We start from the raw sequence: 19,070 nt of genomic DNA on the forward strand, positions 1-19,070 counted from the left end.
TGGAGGAGGTAACCTGAGACCTGACTCACAGAGGCAAAGATGAGTGGGAGCTACATGGGTCTCTGTCCAGTTCCCAGGAGAGCCAGGCTCCACAATCAGCAGGGCCCCTGCTCTGACTGGCAGAGGAAACCTCCTCCAGTTACCCCCAACCTTACTGTGGCTGAGAATTCAGGGGCCTTGGTATCCAGATGAGACTTAGACCCAGCTGTCATGAGGACAGGTCACTCTGTCCTCCCGGGTCAGGTCAGATTCCCTCTCCCGCTGGGGGACCCTGACCTTTCAGGCACTTCTCAGTCTGGCCCTGATGTCAAATGACTGTGTTCTCAGCTGCTCTCAGAACACATTTAACCAAAAACCCTGTGCTCTTTTGGACTTTACTTGTGGAAAATATATACTAGATTGGCCGGGATATACTAGCAAGGCCTGGCTTGGAACTTCAGTATTGCATGCCTCCCCCAAAATCAACAGCGTCTCCAGGTGTAGCACTGGTGACACCAGGAGTGTACCCCACAAATATCTGTTGAAATATCTCAAACACAAGTGACCACTCTGTGTTATGTAGCTCAATGGCACTGGATTCACTCATGACAGTGTGCAAACCATCCTCATCACCCATCACCAGAACATTCTCATCCTCCCTGATTGAAACTCTGTTCTCAAGAATCACCAACTCCCCATTTCCCAGCATTCTCTCTAAGCATCGTTCTATTTTCTACTTCTATGACTTTTACTTACTTCTTTTTTTTATTTATTATTATTTTTTTTAGTTTTTATTAGTAAGACACCATGAGGTACAGTTGTAGACTTACAAATTTTTGTGCTTGGGTTTCAATTACACAATGATCAAATATCCATCCCTCTACCAGTGCGCATTTCCCACCACCAGGAAGTAAAGGACCTGTACAGAGAAAACTACAAAAAGCAACTTCAGGAAATAAAAGAGGACATGAGGAAATGGAAAAATATCTCCTGTTCATGGATCGGGAGAATTAACATTGTCAAAATGGCAATACTTCACAAAGCACTGTACTTACTTCTTTACTGTAATTGGATTGTTTACTTCAGCACCATGCCCTCAAGCTTCCTCCCTATTGCAACATGTACTGAAGTAGGAAAAAAATCATGTTGCCTCTTACCATGGTTTCTATCCCAGAACGGCTGAAATCCCTGTGGTTTTCTCAGTGATAAGACCACTAGAAACATCTCTTGCTTTAATATTTGTGTTTGACCCTAATCATGACACAGGGTCACTAAATCCTTAAAGGTTTCCAAGTGATAAGATCACTAGGAACATCACTAATATTTGTCTTTGGCCCCAGTGCCTGACAAAAAATTCATAATCCCTTGGAATTTCCTAGGTGATAATATTATCTTCTTTTTCTAATGAGGTGACTTTTAGTGCCTCCTGGACAACTTCCATGTGGGGTCTGGCCACCAGAGAGATCAGACCATGATTAGGAGCATGGAACCCCCAGACACATTCACCCCACTTCCACCTCCATCTCTGGGGAGGAGAGAAGAGATGGAGATTGAGTTAATCATCAATCATGCTTGTCTGATGAAGGTATAAAAATCCCCAAACCTGGAGTTCAGAGAGCTTCTGACCGAGTGGACACATCTCCATATCGAGAGGGTGGTACATGCCAGCACCACAGGGAAAGGAACTTCTCTGCTTGGGACTCTTCTGGGCCTCACCTGTACATCTCTTCATCAGACTATGAATTAAAAATCTGTACCATATCCTGTCTAACACGCAGGTAAACATTTGCCCTTCTCCGAGGTCTGGGTGCCACTCTAGTCAAGAGCAAACCCAAGAGGAAGGTCATGGGGACCCTGGTTTGGAGCCGGTCCCAAATTGCAGGTGCTGGTATGGGAGTTGAGGTGGCTGTGTGAGGTGTGGGCAGTCTTGCGGGGACTGAGCCCTGGGCTTTCAGGATCTGACAGGCACTCTGTGTGCACTGACTCAAGACTGAGTTCAACGCTGGGCTCTTCAGCAGGAGTTAGATATGCCTGGGAAACCCACATATCTGGTGTATGAGGGGAGAGTGGGAGTAGTGTGAGAGAATAGAATGGACACAGCACTGTTATCCTTAAATGACCGTATTTTAAAAATTCATTCATGGGGTCAGACAGTACAATGGATGATGTGCTTGCCTTGCCTGCATCTGACCTGGCATCGTATATTGTCCCTCAAGCCTGCCAGGAGTTATCCTTGAGTGCAGCATTGGCAGTTGTGGCCCAAAAGCAGAAACAAAAAAGAATAAAATAAAATAGAAAATAAATTAAATTTAATTGCATTCACTTATTCATGGGTATTTATCTCTGTCTCTTCGTCTCTGTCTCTGTCTCTGTTTCTCTCTCTCTCTCTCTCTCTCTCTCTCTCTCTCTCTCTCTCTCTGTCTGTCTCCTTCTCCTTTTTTTCTCTCTCTCTCCACCCGGTAATGAATAACATAGTTGTGAACATTAGCATGTGTAAATATTTGCCTGAGGTCCTTGGTTATTTCTTTGGTGTCTGTCCTCAGAAGTGGGACTGTTGAGACAATGATCTCTGTTTAACTCTCATCCTCTTTCCCACATGACTGCATCTTCTAACATTTCTTCTAGCAATGTACCTGGTGTCTGGCTTCTCCACCTGTTTTCTGTTTTATTGTTGTTGTTGTTGTTTTTATGGTGGCTGTTTTAATGGATATGATTGTATTTCATTGTGGCCTTGACTTGGACTGTTAATTTTTAATGGTGATTGGTTGAGTGCCTTTGAATGTGCCTATTGACCATTGTATATCTCCTTTGGGAAAATGTATCCTCAAAGTATAAAGTAACAAAATGGGATACTAACTCCCAAGGATAGTAGCGATAAGGACCAGGAGGACTGTTCCACAGCTTGGAAGCCAGTCTCACATGCTGGCGGATAAGGCAGCTCAGATAGAGGAGGAACCACCAAGTAAAGGATGCTTGTAGGATCGGCTTGGGATGGGAGATGTGTGCTGAAAATTGACTATAGACCGAACATGATGGCCACTTAATACCTGCATTGCAGACTTCAATGCCACAAAGGAGAGAGAGAGAAAAAGGGAATCTGCCTACCACAGAGGTGGGTGGGGGGAAATAGGGTAGGGATACTGGGAACATCGGTGGTGGAGAATGGACATTGGTGGAGGGATGGGAACTCGGTCATTGTATGACTGAAACGTAAGCACGAAATTTTCTAAGTCTGTAACTGTATCTCACGATGATTCATTAATAAATAAACACATAAATAAAAAGAAAAAAATGTCTCCTCAAGTCCTTTCTCATGTTTTAACTGGATTGTTGATGGGCATGGTAGTTTAGTGTGCATGCTTCTACTCTATTTTTAGAGGATATTTATTCTGCATATTGAGTCCTCTTCAGATATTAGATTTGAAAATATTTTCTTTCATTATGAGCTACAGTTTACTCTACTGATATTGTCCTTGATACATAAGAGTTTGTTTTGAGGGCTGCAGTGGGTACAGTGGGTAGGTCATTTACCTTCCACGCGGCTGACCCAGGTTCAACCCCCAGAATCCCATATGGTTCCTTGAGCAGTGTCATGAATAATTTCTGAATAGGAGTAATCCCTGAGCATCTCCAGGTATGACCCCAAAAACCAAAAAAATGTTTTTTTTTGTTGCTGTTTTTGTAGAGTCCAGTATACCTCATTTTTCCTGTTTCCTAAATCTTTCATGTCATATTCAAAAACTCATTCCCAAATTCAATATAATAAAACCGATCTCCTATAATTTCTTAGTTTTATCGTCTATTTATGGTTTTGAGAGAATGACAGAGAGTGAGAGAAGAAAATTGCCTGACAGAGAGGCAGATGGGTGGTGTTGGGGGCAGGGAGGAAGGAAACTGTGGACATTGGTGGTGGGAAATGTTCACTGGTGAAGAGATGGGTGTTGGAACATTATATAACAGAAACCCAATCATGAACAAACTTGTAACTGTGTATCTCACTGTGATTCAATAAAATAATTTTTTAAAAAACTTTTAAAAATTTAAAAAATGTTCAAGTTTGACTGTAGACCAGGGATTTATTTCTTGCCATTGAGTCTATTATATTGTCTTGTTGTCTGGCAAAATATTCGTCTATTTAATTGGCTAGTTTTGTTTGTCTCATTTTGCCAATACTTATTATACTTACTAAATTATACTACATTGATAAGATATATTTGTTTCATATTTTTAGTCTGTATTTTGCTTACTTGAACTCTAGTCTCTAGTCTTTATTGTTTTCTTCCTTATCCTATTTTTTAAAAAAGTTAATCTGCTCTTTTTTAGTCCTTACATTGTAAGGGTATGTTATCTTTAATATCTTTCTTCATTTTAAATGTGTCTTAGCCCTACTTTCTCTGGATTCCTGGAATTTCTCTATATTATTTTTTAAAATACTCATTACTTTCTGAATATTTTCTTATTCTCTTTATAATGCTTCTTAACCCATTATTTGTTTAAGAGTATGTTGCTTAACTTTCACAGATTTGTTAATTGTCTATTTCTCTTAGATTCTTGATTTCCTTATATTCTATCTTCTTAAAATTGAGGCAACAAAGTCTACATACTGTTGATGCTTCTGGTGTACAAAGTTGCTGCACCCCCACTACCATCTACATGCCCCAAACCATCCACAACTCTCATCTTTCACCTCTAGTTCACTCCATCCTTCCCTACTCCTTCTGTACCCACCTTGTCCGATTCCCTTCCTCCTTTATGTACCACACGTGACAGATTATCTGGCATTGTCCTCTGAGTGATTGTATTCAATATGATTCTCTCTGTGTCATTTACAATCCCCTCACATTGTCATCAGGGAAGATACTTTGCATATCAATAGGTTTTAATATCTTAAACCATGATCTGTGTTCTAAGATATGGTCCACCTTGGAGAAAAGGTTGTGAGCATTTGAAAAATATTTCCTCGGGGCTGGAGCAACAGCGCAGTGGGTAGGAGGATTGCCTTGCACAAGGCCTACCCGGGTTTGATTCCCAGCATCCCCATGTGGTCCCCCGAGCACCACCAGAGGTAATTCCTGAGTGCAGAGCCAGGAGTGACCCCTGTGCATTGCTGGGTGTGACCCAAAAAGCAAGAAAAGAAAAGAAAAGAAAAGTATTTCCTGCTTCTGTTAGGTAGATCGTTTTGCTTATGTCTGGTAGAACTAATTCATTTATTATTCATGTCTTATCTTTATTGAGTATCTTTGATCTGGTTGTTCGATCAATTATCAAGTGCAGATATTCTTCAACTACTATTGTAGGAATTAATTTCACCCCTTCAATTCTTTGATTTGCTTCATATGTTTTGAAGGTCTGTTATTAAAGGTATAGTCATGTTTGTATGTTTTACTGCTGCTTTTACCTCTTACAGTTTGATTTTTTGTTTGTTTGTTTTGGGATCACACTTGGAAGTGCTAAAGGCCCTGCTTCGTGGTACCTGTTAGAGGGGACCCTGTGCAGTGCCATCTCTGGGATTCAAAACAGGGGTGTAACCACAGCCACATTCTAGGCCAGTGCCTTAACCGTTGTTCTCTCACTCTAGCTAACAGGGATGGGGTGGGTGCACCAGACTATACTCATAAATTACTCTTGACTCTGTGCTCAAGGATCCCTCCTGGCAGTGCTCAGGGCTGCTCCTGGCTCTTTGCTCAGTGCCACTCCTGGGAGTGTTTAGGACTTATTCCTGGCTCTGTCCTCAGAGATCATTCTTGATGGTGTACAGGAGAGCATACTGGTGCTGGAATCTTGACCGGCTTGGTCACATGCAAAGCAAGCACCTTACCTGAGGTACTGTTTGTCTGGTTCAAGCATTTTACCTTTTATTATGAGTAACCTCTCATTATTTTTATAGCCAGGTTTTTGTTTCTCAAAAAATGGTCAAGGAACCTGGAGGGCAGAGTTTTTAGCATTGTCCAGACATTTGCCACAGGTAGGGATCCTTATTTCTTCCTACTAGTCTTTTCCTCTCAGTGTGTTCTCTCACTTCAGTTGAGGAATTCTCTCTCAGCATTTGTGGCAAGGAATATTAGTAACAATGAACCCCTTCAGCTTTGGTTTAACTGGCACAGTCTTCATTTCTCCCTCATTCACGGCCGTGCAACATCTATTATCTAGTTCTTACTCTGGATAACCTGGCAGGCTACCAATAGTATCCTGCCCACACGGCAGAGTCTGGCAAACTCCCCGTGGCGTACCCAATATACCAAATACCAGTAACAATGATGGGTCTCATTCTCCTAACCCTGAAAGAGCCTCGAATGTGGCGCTTTCTAAAATCTCTGGGCTAGGACAAAGGAGACGTTACTGGTGCCTGCTCAAGGAAATCAATGAACAACAGGATGACAATGATACAGTGACAGTCATCGAAGGACATTGTTGTAAGTGCTATTCTATATCTCCAGAGATATAGAATTCCTGGTTTGTGTTCCTCCTTTTAGTATATTGGATATTTTAATAAGGTGGTAATTAATCCTTAATAACTTAATGAGACCATAATTCTGTTTACTAGAATCTGAATTATCATTTCTAATCTATTAGCTTGCTGGTGTGAGTTTGTGTGTGTTGAGTTGGTGAGGTCACACCTTGTGGTGCTCAAAGCTTACTCCTGGCTCTGCTCTTCAGGGATAATTTCTAGCAGGCTGCAGTACCATAGACCCGAGGCAGGGACTGGACCCGGGTCAGCCAAGTGCAAGGGAAACCCCCTACTTGCTGATCCAACCCCTGCTGGAGTGAGTTAGATGAGAATACAGGTAACATGTCATGGTCAACATTGAGCTCTTGGTATTGCATAGTAAATTAGCAAGTACTCACATATTTTAGATCAGGAAACTGAGGTCGGCTGTCCTGACTTGCCCTAGGCCCCACAGTCAGTGGAGAGAGAAGAGAAAGGAACTGGGTCTTAGATAGGATCTTCCTCTCCCATTGCACATGTAGCACTGTCTTGCGGGTCCCACACAGCTAACAGACATTTCTGATTTGGCAGGGCTTGGCTGAAGTACACCATGCTGCTCACCCTCTCCACCTGCCTCCTCTGGCTGACTCTCAGTGGCCTGCAGACCATCCAAGCTAAGGATTCCAAAGAGGTCATAAGCACCAGAAGCCCTTACCGGAACCTGGCTCCAAACAACGCTGACTTTGCCTTCAGTCTTTTTAAGAATCTAACTACCTTGAATCCCAACAAGGACATCTTAATCTCCCCCATAAGCATCTCTATGGTGTTGTCTATGCTGTCTCTGGGTGCCGGTGACCACACACGCACTCAGATGCTTAATGGCCTGGGCTTTAACATCAATGAGATTACAGAAAATGAGATTCACAAGAGTTTCCAGCATCTTCACAATCTCCTCAGATTTTCAGATATGAACATGGGCAGCACCTTGTTCCACAGTCAGAATCTGAATCTTATGCAGCTGTTCTCAACAGACACCAAACAGTATTATGGATTGGAGAACTTGCCCGTGGATTTCCAGGACAGAGACAGAAGCAGCAGTCAAATCAATGAGCATATCAAGGATAAGACGCAGGGGGAAATCTCAGACTTGTTCCTGGAGCTGGAGAGCACAGTCACCATCATCCTGATCAACTATGTCTTCTTCACAGGTATCCACCATCTACCCCATTATGATAAGACCCTGTCTGTGATTATACTTGGAAATATTTGATTGGACAAAACATAGTGTATCTGCATCTCTGTCTCTCTCTATCTCTGTCTCTGCTTATCTCTGTCTCTCTATCTCTCTAACTCTGTCTCTCTGCCTCTCTCTGTCTCTGTCTGTCTGTCTCTCTCTCTCTTTCTCTTCCCCCTCCTCTTTTGGACATTATGGTTTGAAACACAGATACTGATTCTGCACTTAGGAATTACTCCTAATGATGCATGAGGACCATATGGGATGCCAGGGATTGAATCCAGGTTGGCCGCATGTAAGGTAAACACCCTTCCCACTGTGCTATTGCTCTGGCCCCTATTTTCTTATTTTGAGGGAAGTCCATACCCTGCAATTCTCAGGCGTTACTCCTGGCTTTGCACTCAGGAATAACTCCTGGCTGTGCTCAGAGGACCACATAGGATGCCAGGGATCGAACCTTGGTCAACTGCATGTAAGGCAAGCACCTTACCCATTGTACTATCTCTCCAGCCCCTGAATTATTTTCTTATTTGGGTCCTTCATCATTTTTAATTAGGTTCTTATTTTCTATATAAGTAAGACTTTGTGTGTTCCGGAGGTTACTGTATGGATTACAAAGCTTTTTTCACTTTCTTTGGGTTGCCCTTCTGTTTTGTTTTTAATGTAACATTGGTAGTGAATACACTTTTAGTTTGTTATAGTTGCTTTTCTTTTTTTATATAACAAACTAAAAGTGTATTCACTGTATCTATATCTATATCTCTGTGTGTGTGTGTGTGTGTGTGTGTGTGTGTGTGTGTGCGCGCGCGCGCCTATAGACTCATTTGGGGTAAATTTGAGAACTAAATTTGGCTAAATTTGCAAGATAAATTTGGCTAAAATGAGAAAACTTTAGTTTAAAATATATCATGCTGTCTTTTCAGCCAAAAATAATCTCCAAAATTTATAAATTTGCTGATGAATTAGGCTGGAGCGATAGCACAGTGGTAGGGTGTTTGCCTTGCATGAGGCCGGCCCGCCCGAGCCGGGTTCGATTCCTCCACCCCTCTCAGAGAGCCTGGCAAGCTACTGAGAGTATCTAGCCCACAAAGCAAGCATATTTGGTATGCCAAACACAGTAACAACAAGTCTCACAATGGAGACGTTACTGGGCCTGCTCGAGAAAATCGATAAAAAACGGGAGGACAGTGCTTACAGTGCTATAGTTGCTTTTCAAATTTTTTGATTTTGTTACTTGTAATTTTGGTTATCATATCCAAAATATCATGCTAAATCAATGTGAAAGAGTGTTTTCCTGGTGCGCATATACTGGCTGAGCTCATGTGCTACTTGCACCCACGTGGCTGAGCACATGTGGTACCCACATCTCCCTTCCTGAGATATGGACTTTCATGCTTTCATTTCTAATGCTGGGATATGTGTAGGGAATCTCTCTGGCCTTGAGCACATTAATCTCCACTCTTCCATTTTCTCTTCCTCCTTCCCTTCAAAACCTCCAAGTAAAATCTGTTTTACTTCAAAAAAAAAAAAGAGTGTTTTCCCCATGTTACCCTTCTAGGAGTTTTATGTTATCAGTTCTGTTTATTTTTTGGATCCTGTTTTATTTGAATCTTTTGAGTAATATTAGACAGAAGTCTATGGGGCCAAAGGGATAGTCAAGTGGGTGGGGTGCTTTCCTTGCACAAAAACAACTTGGGTTTGATCCTTGACAAACCCATATGGTCCCCTGATCCTGCAAGAAGTGATCCCTGAGTTATCCCTGAGTGTAGAGTCAAGAGCAAGTTCTGAGCACCTCTGGGTGTGCACCCCCCCAAAAAAAGGTCCAACTTCATTCCCTTCCATGGGAATATTGTGATATCCATTTACCATTTACAGTCTTCAGCACTGTAGCACTGCCCTCCCATTGTTCATCGGTTTGCTCAAATGGGTCCAGTAACGTCTCCATTGTGAGACCTTTTGTTACTGTGTCTGGCATATCGAATACCTCACAGGGAGCTTGCCAGGCTTTGCCGTGCTGGTGAGATACTCTCGGTAGCTTGCCAGGCTCCCCGAGAGGGGCAGATGAATTGAACCCGGGTCTACTGAGTCGGCCACATGCAAGGCAAATGCCCTACCCATTGTGCTATTGCTCCAGCCCTAGAGTCTTTCAGACATGACTAAATATTTAGCTTGACCCATTAAATATTCTTTTTTTAAAATAATTTTTATTAGTGAAACACCATGAGGTACAGTTGTAGACTTACAAATTTTTGTGCTTGTGTTTCAAATATACAATGATCAAATACCCATCTCTCCACCAGTGCCCATTTTCCATCACCATTAAATATTCTTGACTCCAGTCAAAAACCTTTGAGAAGGTTTGTTTCTGGGAGCTCATTTCAACTCATTGAACTGTGGTGTATGCCAGTCCAGTGCAATTTTGATGATGATGTCCTTGCAGTACAGCTTGAAATCAGGCAGTGTGATGCCTCAAGTTTTACTGTTGGAGGGTGACATTGGTGGTGAAAGGTTTTTGTAGTTCCAGAGTATTCCTTTTGCCTGACAGTGTCTGGGCTAAGAAGTCTGGGCAAGTTTACCCCAAAGTATTTCTGGGTGCTCCCATAAATCCATAGGTTGCCTCTCCCACTGGACTGTGCACTCGTGTGTGTGGCATCCTTGGATTTCGGGGGCCCAGTCACTCTGCTTAGTGAAAACAGTCAAATAGAGGCTGTGACAAGACCAGAACCTGGGGAGAAAGACCCAGGGAAGACAAGCACATGGAGGGACCCAGAGGTTGTCAGGACCTGCACACCTGTGCACAGGTTGGTTTGGGTACTCTTGTGGCAGCATTTAGCACAGGTCTTCTATTTCTTAACTTAGCATCCTCAGGACTGAGTGGGATGAGACTGATGAAACAGAGTAGCCCCTTGTGACCAAACCAGAGAGCCTTTAAGCATCAGGATGTGAGATGCCACATTGAGCACTGATGACCTGTGAGAATGTTGAAGTCAGTTCACCTGGGTAGGTGGGGCATCCACTGAAATGGTCCCAGCAAGCAGATTAGTCTAGAAATGAAGCAAAGCACCATTGTCATGACACTGAGGCAGTTCCTGATATGGTGACTCTCTTTACAGCTCTTTATGGAGAACATAGAAAATGTCACTAAAGGGAGTTGGAGGTGGAGGTGGAGAGATAGTAGAAGGGGCAATGTGCTTGCCTTGCACGCAGCCGACAGGGTTGGATCCCTGCATTGTATATGGTTCCCCAAGCACTGCCAGGAGTGATTCCTGAGTGCAGGTCCCGGAGTAACCCCTAAGCCCTGCCAGGTTTGGTCCAAAAACAAAACAAAAATTCCTCTAAAAGGTTTTCCCAGCGAATCATCCTCTCTATTTCTCAGATACTTGTGCACAAATTCTTAAGTTTTTCTACCATGACTTTTTCTCGTCTATGGAACATTGAGATAAAATTCCTTTAAATAGAGGATAGAGTTAACTCTTTATTGTTTCATGCCAAACTGATATGTCCTAGTGATTCTGGGAAAGAAACAATATGAAGCTGAATATCTGACTGGAAGTTTCTTTATGCACGTTGCTTTCTTCTGGGAAATGGACACGCTAGTTACAAAGCACCACACCCTTCATTCCTGGGGACCCCAGACTTCCAGACTTCTTGGGGGGTGAGAACTCTAAGATGTTCTCACAAGTGGTGAATCAGCCCCCAGTAAGCTCTGTGAGGAGGTTGACATGGTCCCAGCTTCCCAGGTCTCCGATCATCTGCCTCCTCAGAGTCGCCCCCTTTCAACCCTCCCGATCAGCAAAACTGGTTCAGAGAAGGAGTCCTCTCCCATGGCTCATCAGCTGGTGAAGAACCAGGTGTCCTGAGTGGCCTGCACAGTTGTTGCCACCTAGTCTGGTTGGTAGCCCAAAATGGTGCTGGAACTTGAGCTCAAGAGCAGCCCGGACACCAGGGTCCTCCACATCAGGGTTCTCCATCTTCTCCAATTATGATGAGTCTTAACCCAGAGCCTGGAGAGTTGCTATGGAAGTTCTGACGGCAGGAGAGGCTCTGTGGCTGTGACCTCAGTGGGCAGTGGTGTTGTAGAAGTCACTTTCTTCTCTCCAAGCTGAATATAGTGTGAAAATCCCCTCTGTGACGGGAACGAGCGCTGCATGGGGAAGGGTCAAATGGTTTGAGTGACATGAAAGCAGATGGGCAGCTCCAGGATATGGCCTGGAAGTTCAGGGCACTTTTCACACTGGTCTGCCTCCAGGAAATGGAGGGGGCATGGGACACTATAGGGTCAGGACCCCTCTTTCCCCCAGAGAGGAGATGCAACTGATTGACAGGGCTGGGGAAGGAGGGGTGTTCTATGACCAGGTGGGGAAATATTAAGTGAAGAAGAACAGTAAGTAAGTAAGTAAAAGTAAGTAAAGGCCCTCCCATTGATCATCGATTTGCTTGAGCGGGCCCAGTAACGTCTCCATTGGAGACTTTGTTGTTACTGTGTTTGGCACATCGAATACATCACGGGGAGCTTGCCAGGCTCTGCCCTGCGGGCGAGATACTCTTGGTAGCTTGCCGGGCTCTCCGAGAGGGGCGGAGGAATCAAACTCGGGTCGGCCATGTTGACTGCGTGCAAGGCAAATGCCCTACCGCTGTGCTATCGCTCCAGCCCATATGAAGAACGAGCTCAGAAGAGCAGCTGAGGGGGCCTGCTCCATACTGACACAGCGTTTCTCGGACTTTGGGGGCCCCTGCCTGGGGCAGGGCTGCAGGGCCCCAATTCCAAGTGCTCTTACTGGCTCTGTGTCAGGCCCTGGACGCCAGTGCAGAGCTGCTCAGGTCCGGGTCCTTGCATGGAGGAATTCCTCCAGGAAGGCTGTGAAGGGCGCCGGGGCCTTGGTTTCCTGGCTCCTGGGGTCTGGCCAGCCAACACTGTCTGTCTTGGATACTTAGAAGAACAGAATCAAGACACTGGATCCAAATCCATTCTCTCACTTTCCCTTTTTACAAGCCAATGTTGGAGATGCAGTGAACACTCCATCTGTTGTGTGTAGTAGGTTTCCCTCTGGGGATCCCACACTTTACCAGATGTCTCTGGACACTTGCAGTTCAGGAGGGGCCCCTTCCCTGCTGAGTGGTGGCCCCAGCTCTAAGCAACCCCGACTCTGCACCTCCCATCTTCACTTCCTGTCTTCCCAGGCACATGGACACAGGTCTTTGATCCAGAAGACACCAGGTTGGGGGACTTCTATGTGGATGATACAACTGTGGTGAAGGTGCCCATGATGTTTCAGTCGAGCATCATCAAGCACCTGTATGACTCGGAGCTGGGCTGCTCGGTGGTGCAGCTGGACTATGTGGGCAACAGCACCGCCTTCTTCATCCTCCCAGACGGGGAACAGATGGACATGGTCATCCAGGCGCTGAGCCGAGACACACTTCAAAAATGGGCCACTTCAGTGATCGACAGGTAACTCCATCCTTTCTCTGAGGTGATGGCTTTCTGACTGTTGGGTACCCAAGGCATTGAGGTTTCCGACCTGGATTTACCCTGGATTTCACTGAGATACTTTAGGGCCTTCTGTAAGGTTAGGGTCCCTCTTTGGGAGGTGAGTAAATACCCCTCTGTATCATCACATTTTTGCATCATCTTCTTTTTGAAGGGAGGGGGTTCCCATGTAAGTTCAGCAGATCTGGAGTACCCTGATGATTCTCAGCCAAGAAGACCAACGCCACCTTGTCTCTACAATACTGGGATACCCAGGGCACTCCCCAGTGCTAGCCAGCCTCGAGGGCCACACACAGTGGCGCTCACAGCCTTTGGGAATGCACAACATGATGCTCAGGGGACCAAATGGTTCCCACAATTGGACCCAGATCAGGCATCAACCAGGCATCCATATACTACCATCCGGTCTCCATTTCCTCAAACTGATTTCAAGCAACACAGTCTCCCCGACTCCACCATGTCATAACCCACACAAAGCCTCTGGATACATTATAAAGTCACTCAGGGAAGGCAATAAATCACAAGACAATCTAGACAGTGAGTTCTAAAAGCCAGGATCTGAGCATTTAGCGAGGCTGTAAGGTGAGAAACAGGGTGTATATGCAGTGAGCTTGGGGTCAGGAGGAGAGCCAGGATGGGATATATGCAGATGGCTGGCCGAGCCTGGGAGCAAGCAACAGTAGCAGGAAGAAATGAACCAATGATCTCTTCTGCCCCACTCTGGGCACCTCTGAGCCAGAGAACAGCAGAGTACGCTGTGCCCAGCTCCCCTCTCCATTCTCATCTTGGAGAGAGGAGCAGATGCACTTGGTCATGATCCTCATTCTCAGATAAATCAAGTTCTGTCTATTCAAGATTGCTGTCACTGTCACAGTCCTCCCATTGTTCATTGATCTGCTCAAGCGTGGCCAGTAACGTCTCCATTGTGAGACTTTTTGTAACTGTGTTTGGCATATCAAATACGTCACAGGGATCTTGCCAGGATTTGCCGTGTGGGCGAGATACTCTCAGTAGCTTGCCGGGCTCTCCGAGAGGGGCAGAGGAATTGAACCTGGGTTGGTTGGGTCAAACGCATGAAAGGCAAATGCTCTACCCGCTGTGCTATCGCTCAAGCCCAAGATAAGTGAGAGTATTCAAGATAAGTGAGAGTAACAGAGCGAGTCCCCGTGTCAGGTGGGGTAGGGCAACTGAAAGGGACTGGGGAATGCAAGGGGCAAGTGACACTAGGAACTGGAAGCCTATGGAGGTCCTGGAGCGGTGCATTTTCTTTCCCATTTGTCTTCCTTCATACGCAATCAGTTATTTGTACAATACACATCAGTGGAAGCACTTGCTGGGGACCAGCTAAGTATGATGCAGAGTACAAGGAAGAAAGGGGCCTAAGACAGAATAAAGACCTCCAGCACAGCTGTCCTAGACCGGAACAGATGTCCTGGAGAATTAGTGGTGGTGATGTGGTCAAGAGTTACAGGACTATAAGGATAGAGCGATAGTACAGCGATAAGGCGTTTGCCTTGCGTGCAGCCAGCCCAGCCGAGTCAGGTTCGATTCCTCCACCCCTCTCAGAGAGCCCGGCAAGCTACCAAGAGCATCTCGCCCACATGGCAAAATCTGGCAAGCTACCCATCATGTATTCAATATGCCAAACACAGTAACAACAAGTCTCAAAATGGAGACATTACTGGTCCCGCTTGAGCAAATCAATGAACAACGGGAGGACAGTGTGAGACAGTGTGTGTGTGTGTGTGTGTGTGTGTGTGTGTGTGTGTGTGTGATGTAGTCAAGCACTACAGGACTATAAGGATAGAGGAAAGGAAATGTAGAAATGTGAAAACAGGGTGGGCAAGATCAGACCCAGGGATGGTGGTGGGGAGTTGCCAGACAACCTGTGCTGCCTTTGAACTCCTCTAATCCTGCTTTAAAAGTCAGCTGGTGGAGGCAGGAAGTGGAGGAGGCTGGAAAGGCTGTGTTCAAGGCAATGCCAGAACTAGGCAAGGAATAGCCAAAGGAGGAGGCAGATTGCGCTGGAGTGGATTGTGTCATGCAAGAATTATGCAGACATAAAATCTAGAATAAGCTTTCCTCTTTTTTATAGGTGAAAGTTTCACTGTGTTCTGAGGTATGATTCATTTCGGCTCATTCTCTCAGAGTGCTCATGGGGTGATTCTCATGGGAAGTTGACCCAGTCCTCTGAGGACAGGACCTGGAGTTTGACTTTTATCCTACAGGGAAGGAGTCAGTCTCCCATGAAATGGGGTGATTTGGGGTATACATTCTTAGAGTCTTGAGACCATCCCTGCTTGCTTTGAGTGACATAGTTGGGGGGTACGAAGGGCATTGCACATGGAGGGCCCTGTGCTTGGGTCATTATGGGGATTCTTTGCCATCTTTTCACCTTTTCATCTGCCCCCTCCCTCCCTACCCTCATCTCCAAGGAACCTGTAATTTGAGTGTGGGGTAACTAGAGGATGAGAAGGTACCAGGAGTCACATTCTGCTCCATCCTCTAACCGCTGCCCATCCTGTTGAAAAAGAGATGAAGGATAATATTTCTCTACATCGAAAATGTTTCCACTAAAGTGTTATATAAACCTGTAATAATGCCATTTTACAGCATCCATGGTGAAAGTTGGCAACTGTCGCCATCATATGATTGGACGCAATGACTGCTCCTTCTGGGGAGGTCCTTGTGCCCCACAGAACACAGACAAACCCTCTTTCCTTAGTCCTCACCTGTGTTTCACTTTTCCCATCCCCAGCTCCCCCTGCCTTTACTCTCCAGCACCCCATGCCCCCGAGCACACAGCCTAGAGGGTCCCACTCACATCCCCCTTTGGGGAAGCCCCATCTGCTGTGGCCCATAGGTCTTCTAAGCCAGGCCGAGGGACTGTCAGACCACAGGGCCTGGTTTCCAGCTTGTCTGGGGAAACTCACATTAATTCCTGTGTCATGATCTGGAAACAGAAGTTGTTGACTCTAGCTTGGGACAAACATGCCCCTGTGGATGGGAGGAGCGAGCGCAGAGTCCTGCTGAGTTCTGCTCAGTTCTGCTCCTAGCCAGAGAGCCCCTGTCCCACACACTTCCCGGAGAAGGATTTTTCCAGCCGCTCAGTCACAGATGTCTTCTGGTTCAAAGAAAAGAATATCTCCCCCATTCACCTCTCTTCAGTCTCCCCTTCTGTTCTGTGCAGAGTCTCTGCCCCTTCCAGATGCTCAGGGTGCTCAGTATCTCTTTCTGCTCTGAAGAGAAGGAATTGTAAAATGAAGCAAATGCCTTCAGAGATGGAGAGACCATGTATAAACACCCACCCCACCTGCACCAACATTTGAGAACTGTATCCACTTTGTCATGGAAATTGTCAGTCCAGTGGACAACAGGTTTTGAGCAGAAAGGTCTGGGAGGGTCCCTGGGTCGCCATGCTGCCCTGATGTGTCAGGAACACAGAGATGGGGGTGAGCTAAAGTGGCAGGGCATAGTGGCATCAATGGACCGAGACTCCTGCTTCCTGTAGGTGCTCCCTCTGCTCCTCCCCACCTGCCAGGAGGTGCTGGGCACCTTGTTTAGAGACAGTGTCTCAGGTAGCTCATGTAGCTCATGACAGGCAGAATCAGTTCAAGGAAGAGCTGGGCACAAGAGTTTGCTCAAGAGCCCCTGAGAGGAGCTGTCTGAGAAATGGAGGAAGAGGGAAATCCATCTCTTCCTGTTCTGTGTGTTCTGGCCCAGAGGCAAGCTCTGGATCAATCCAGGGGAGGGCAAGTGTGAACGCCCAGGCCCTGCCCTACAGGACTGTCTAACCTCTCTGCTTCTCTGAGCAGTCGTGTAGAACTCTACATGCCCAGACTCTCCCTGTCTGGCACCAATGACCTCGAGGACATCATGAAGCTCACAGGCATTGCAGATTTGCAGAACAGCCAGACAGATATGTCCCGTATCACCAGTAATGTCCAGCAAAAGCTGTCAAAGGTAACTGTCTTTGAGACCCTTCACTGCTCCCTCAAATCCACACTGAGAGTGACAGGCAGCCCTGCGGAACTCTTTCCCTGAGTGGGTGTCCTGGTCCTGGGCCTCGAACCCCAGATCTTCTCTATGCCTCGAGGGTTACAGCAGTCTCTCTGGGGGGCTCAGCACAAGAAGGGGGTATCCCAGTCATGCAGCAGGCAGGTGGTCTGTGAGGCTGAAGCCCCACATGTCCCTATGCCATCCAGGAGGCTAGGGAAAGGAAGTGGTCAGGAGAGACGTGGGCAGCCCTGAAAGAGGATGGAGAGTGGAGATGTCCGGAAAATCCCCACTGTGCCACCACCCATTGCCCCACTGTCTACATTCTTCTCCTCTTCATCCATTCATTCTGAAAGAGCTCTCCAGGGCACTGGGGCTCTGCTGGCCCTGCCCTCAGAGATCTGACAATCCTGTGGGTGACTAAACTATCAGGGTCTGAGGGACTTGGAGAACACCTTGGGGCAGTAGCCTCCTACTGCCCGCACATGAACTCATAGCCCAGAGATGCTCAATGAATTCATGATGGCCCCTCCTCCGACAGACAGTGCTGGCTGTCCCTGGGAGGATCTCTCAAGAGGTCCAGGCACTGACCAGGGCTGCAGAGTCCTAGAACAGTGTCCCCCTCTGCCCTGAGCTTGGACTCAGGCCTCATTCCCAGCCCCCACCTGGTGACCCGGTTTGTGGTTCCCCAACCCCACCTCAGGGCACGGGAACCTCCGTGAGCTTCTCCAGAGCCTGCCCAGGTTTCTTTCCAAGCTCCGTGTGTGCTGACTCCAGAATTCATTATCTTTTTCATCACACTCTGAACTTCCCACAATCACTGATGCCCTTTCCCTGAATGCGCAAACCCCTAGTTACTTCCCCCCACAGAAATAGGTGCTGCTTCTCCCCTGAGCAGCGCAGGACCTAGGGAGGAGGGCTGGAGTAAGGGAGGGTTCAGCTCCTGCCTGATACCCTTGACTGTCCATCAGGCAGGCAAGACCTGCCCCCTGTCTCAGGAAAAAGTCTAGAAGTTTCCCATGGTCTAGAAATGGACAGACTTCTGCACCCAGAGCTGTCATGTAGGAGAGAAGTCAGTCCATGACCTCCCTGGACCCTGGTGTCCCTCTTCCTGAAGTCAAGTGAAGCAGGAAGCCCTATGCAGGAAGGTTAGGGTCTAGCAGGTGCTACCTAGCCCTTGGTTCATCCCCAACAGGTGATCCAGAAGATCAAGCTGCAACTCACTGAGAAAGGCAAGGAAGCTGTCGCACCCCCAATCTCCACCTCAGGAGGCCAAGGGGAGACCGTGCAGTCGCCCACAATCAAATTCAACCATCCCTTCCTGGTCATGATCTTCGACAATGTCTCCTGGAGCAGCCTCTTCCTGGCCAAGGTGGCGAATCCATCCTGAGGGCACAGCCAAGGGACACCAAGCTGCCCTCTGGGGATGGGCACTGGGACGCCCAGGACTTTAATAGCCATGGGAGTTTCTCTGCTCTTCAGTTTCTCTTCTTGTAATAAATGATTGTCAGTTGATATTGTGACTGATCACTGATGATACTGAATGGGAAGGGGTTATCTCTCCAGCCTTGAATACTGCCCACACCTCCCAGCTTTCTGCTCCCGTTTATGGCTCCTGGTCAGGTGCCATGGGGAGCCTGCAAGAAGAGCTTAAGGGGTCACAACTCCTCTTACAAACTCCTATAAGCCTGAAGTTATTTCTCAATAGAAACTAAAAGAAGAAGAAACCACAGTAGCCAAAACACAACAGAGAGACAAAAGCATGGTGGCTGGATGGGGTAATACTGCAGATAGGGCACTTGCCTTATAGTGGTTGATCCAGTTTCAGTCCCTGGCAACCTATAGGGTCCCTCGAGTTTGCCAGGAATGATCTGTGGGCAGAGCCAGGAGTAAACCCTGAAAATAGCTGGATGTGACTCCCCCAAAAAACAATAACAACAAAA

General features: G+C 46.5%; 1 protein-coding gene across 1 annotated transcript; it reads left to right on the forward strand.

Annotated features, from left to right (window-relative positions):
- The first annotated feature begins 1,608 nt into the window (after positions 1-1,608).
- LOC130041120 (corticosteroid-binding globulin-like) lies at positions 1,609-18,642 on the forward strand. The gene is made up of 5 exons (XM_056133131.1): positions 1,609-1,757; positions 6,998-7,614; positions 12,822-13,092; positions 16,947-17,094; positions 18,323-18,642. Exons 2-5 carry the CDS (start codon positions 7,017-7,019, stop codon positions 18,515-18,517), a joined length of 1,212 nt encoding a protein of 403 aa, XP_055989106.1. The 5' UTR covers positions 1,609-1,757; positions 6,998-7,016; the 3' UTR covers positions 18,518-18,642.
- Positions 18,643-19,070: the final 428 nt, after the last annotated feature.

Source organism: Sorex fumeus, unplaced genomic scaffold (genome assembly GCF_029834395.1).
Source record: "Sorex fumeus unplaced genomic scaffold, SorFum_2.1 ptg000098l, whole genome shotgun sequence".
Lineage (NCBI taxonomy): Eukaryota > Metazoa > Chordata > Mammalia > Eulipotyphla > Soricidae > Sorex > Sorex fumeus.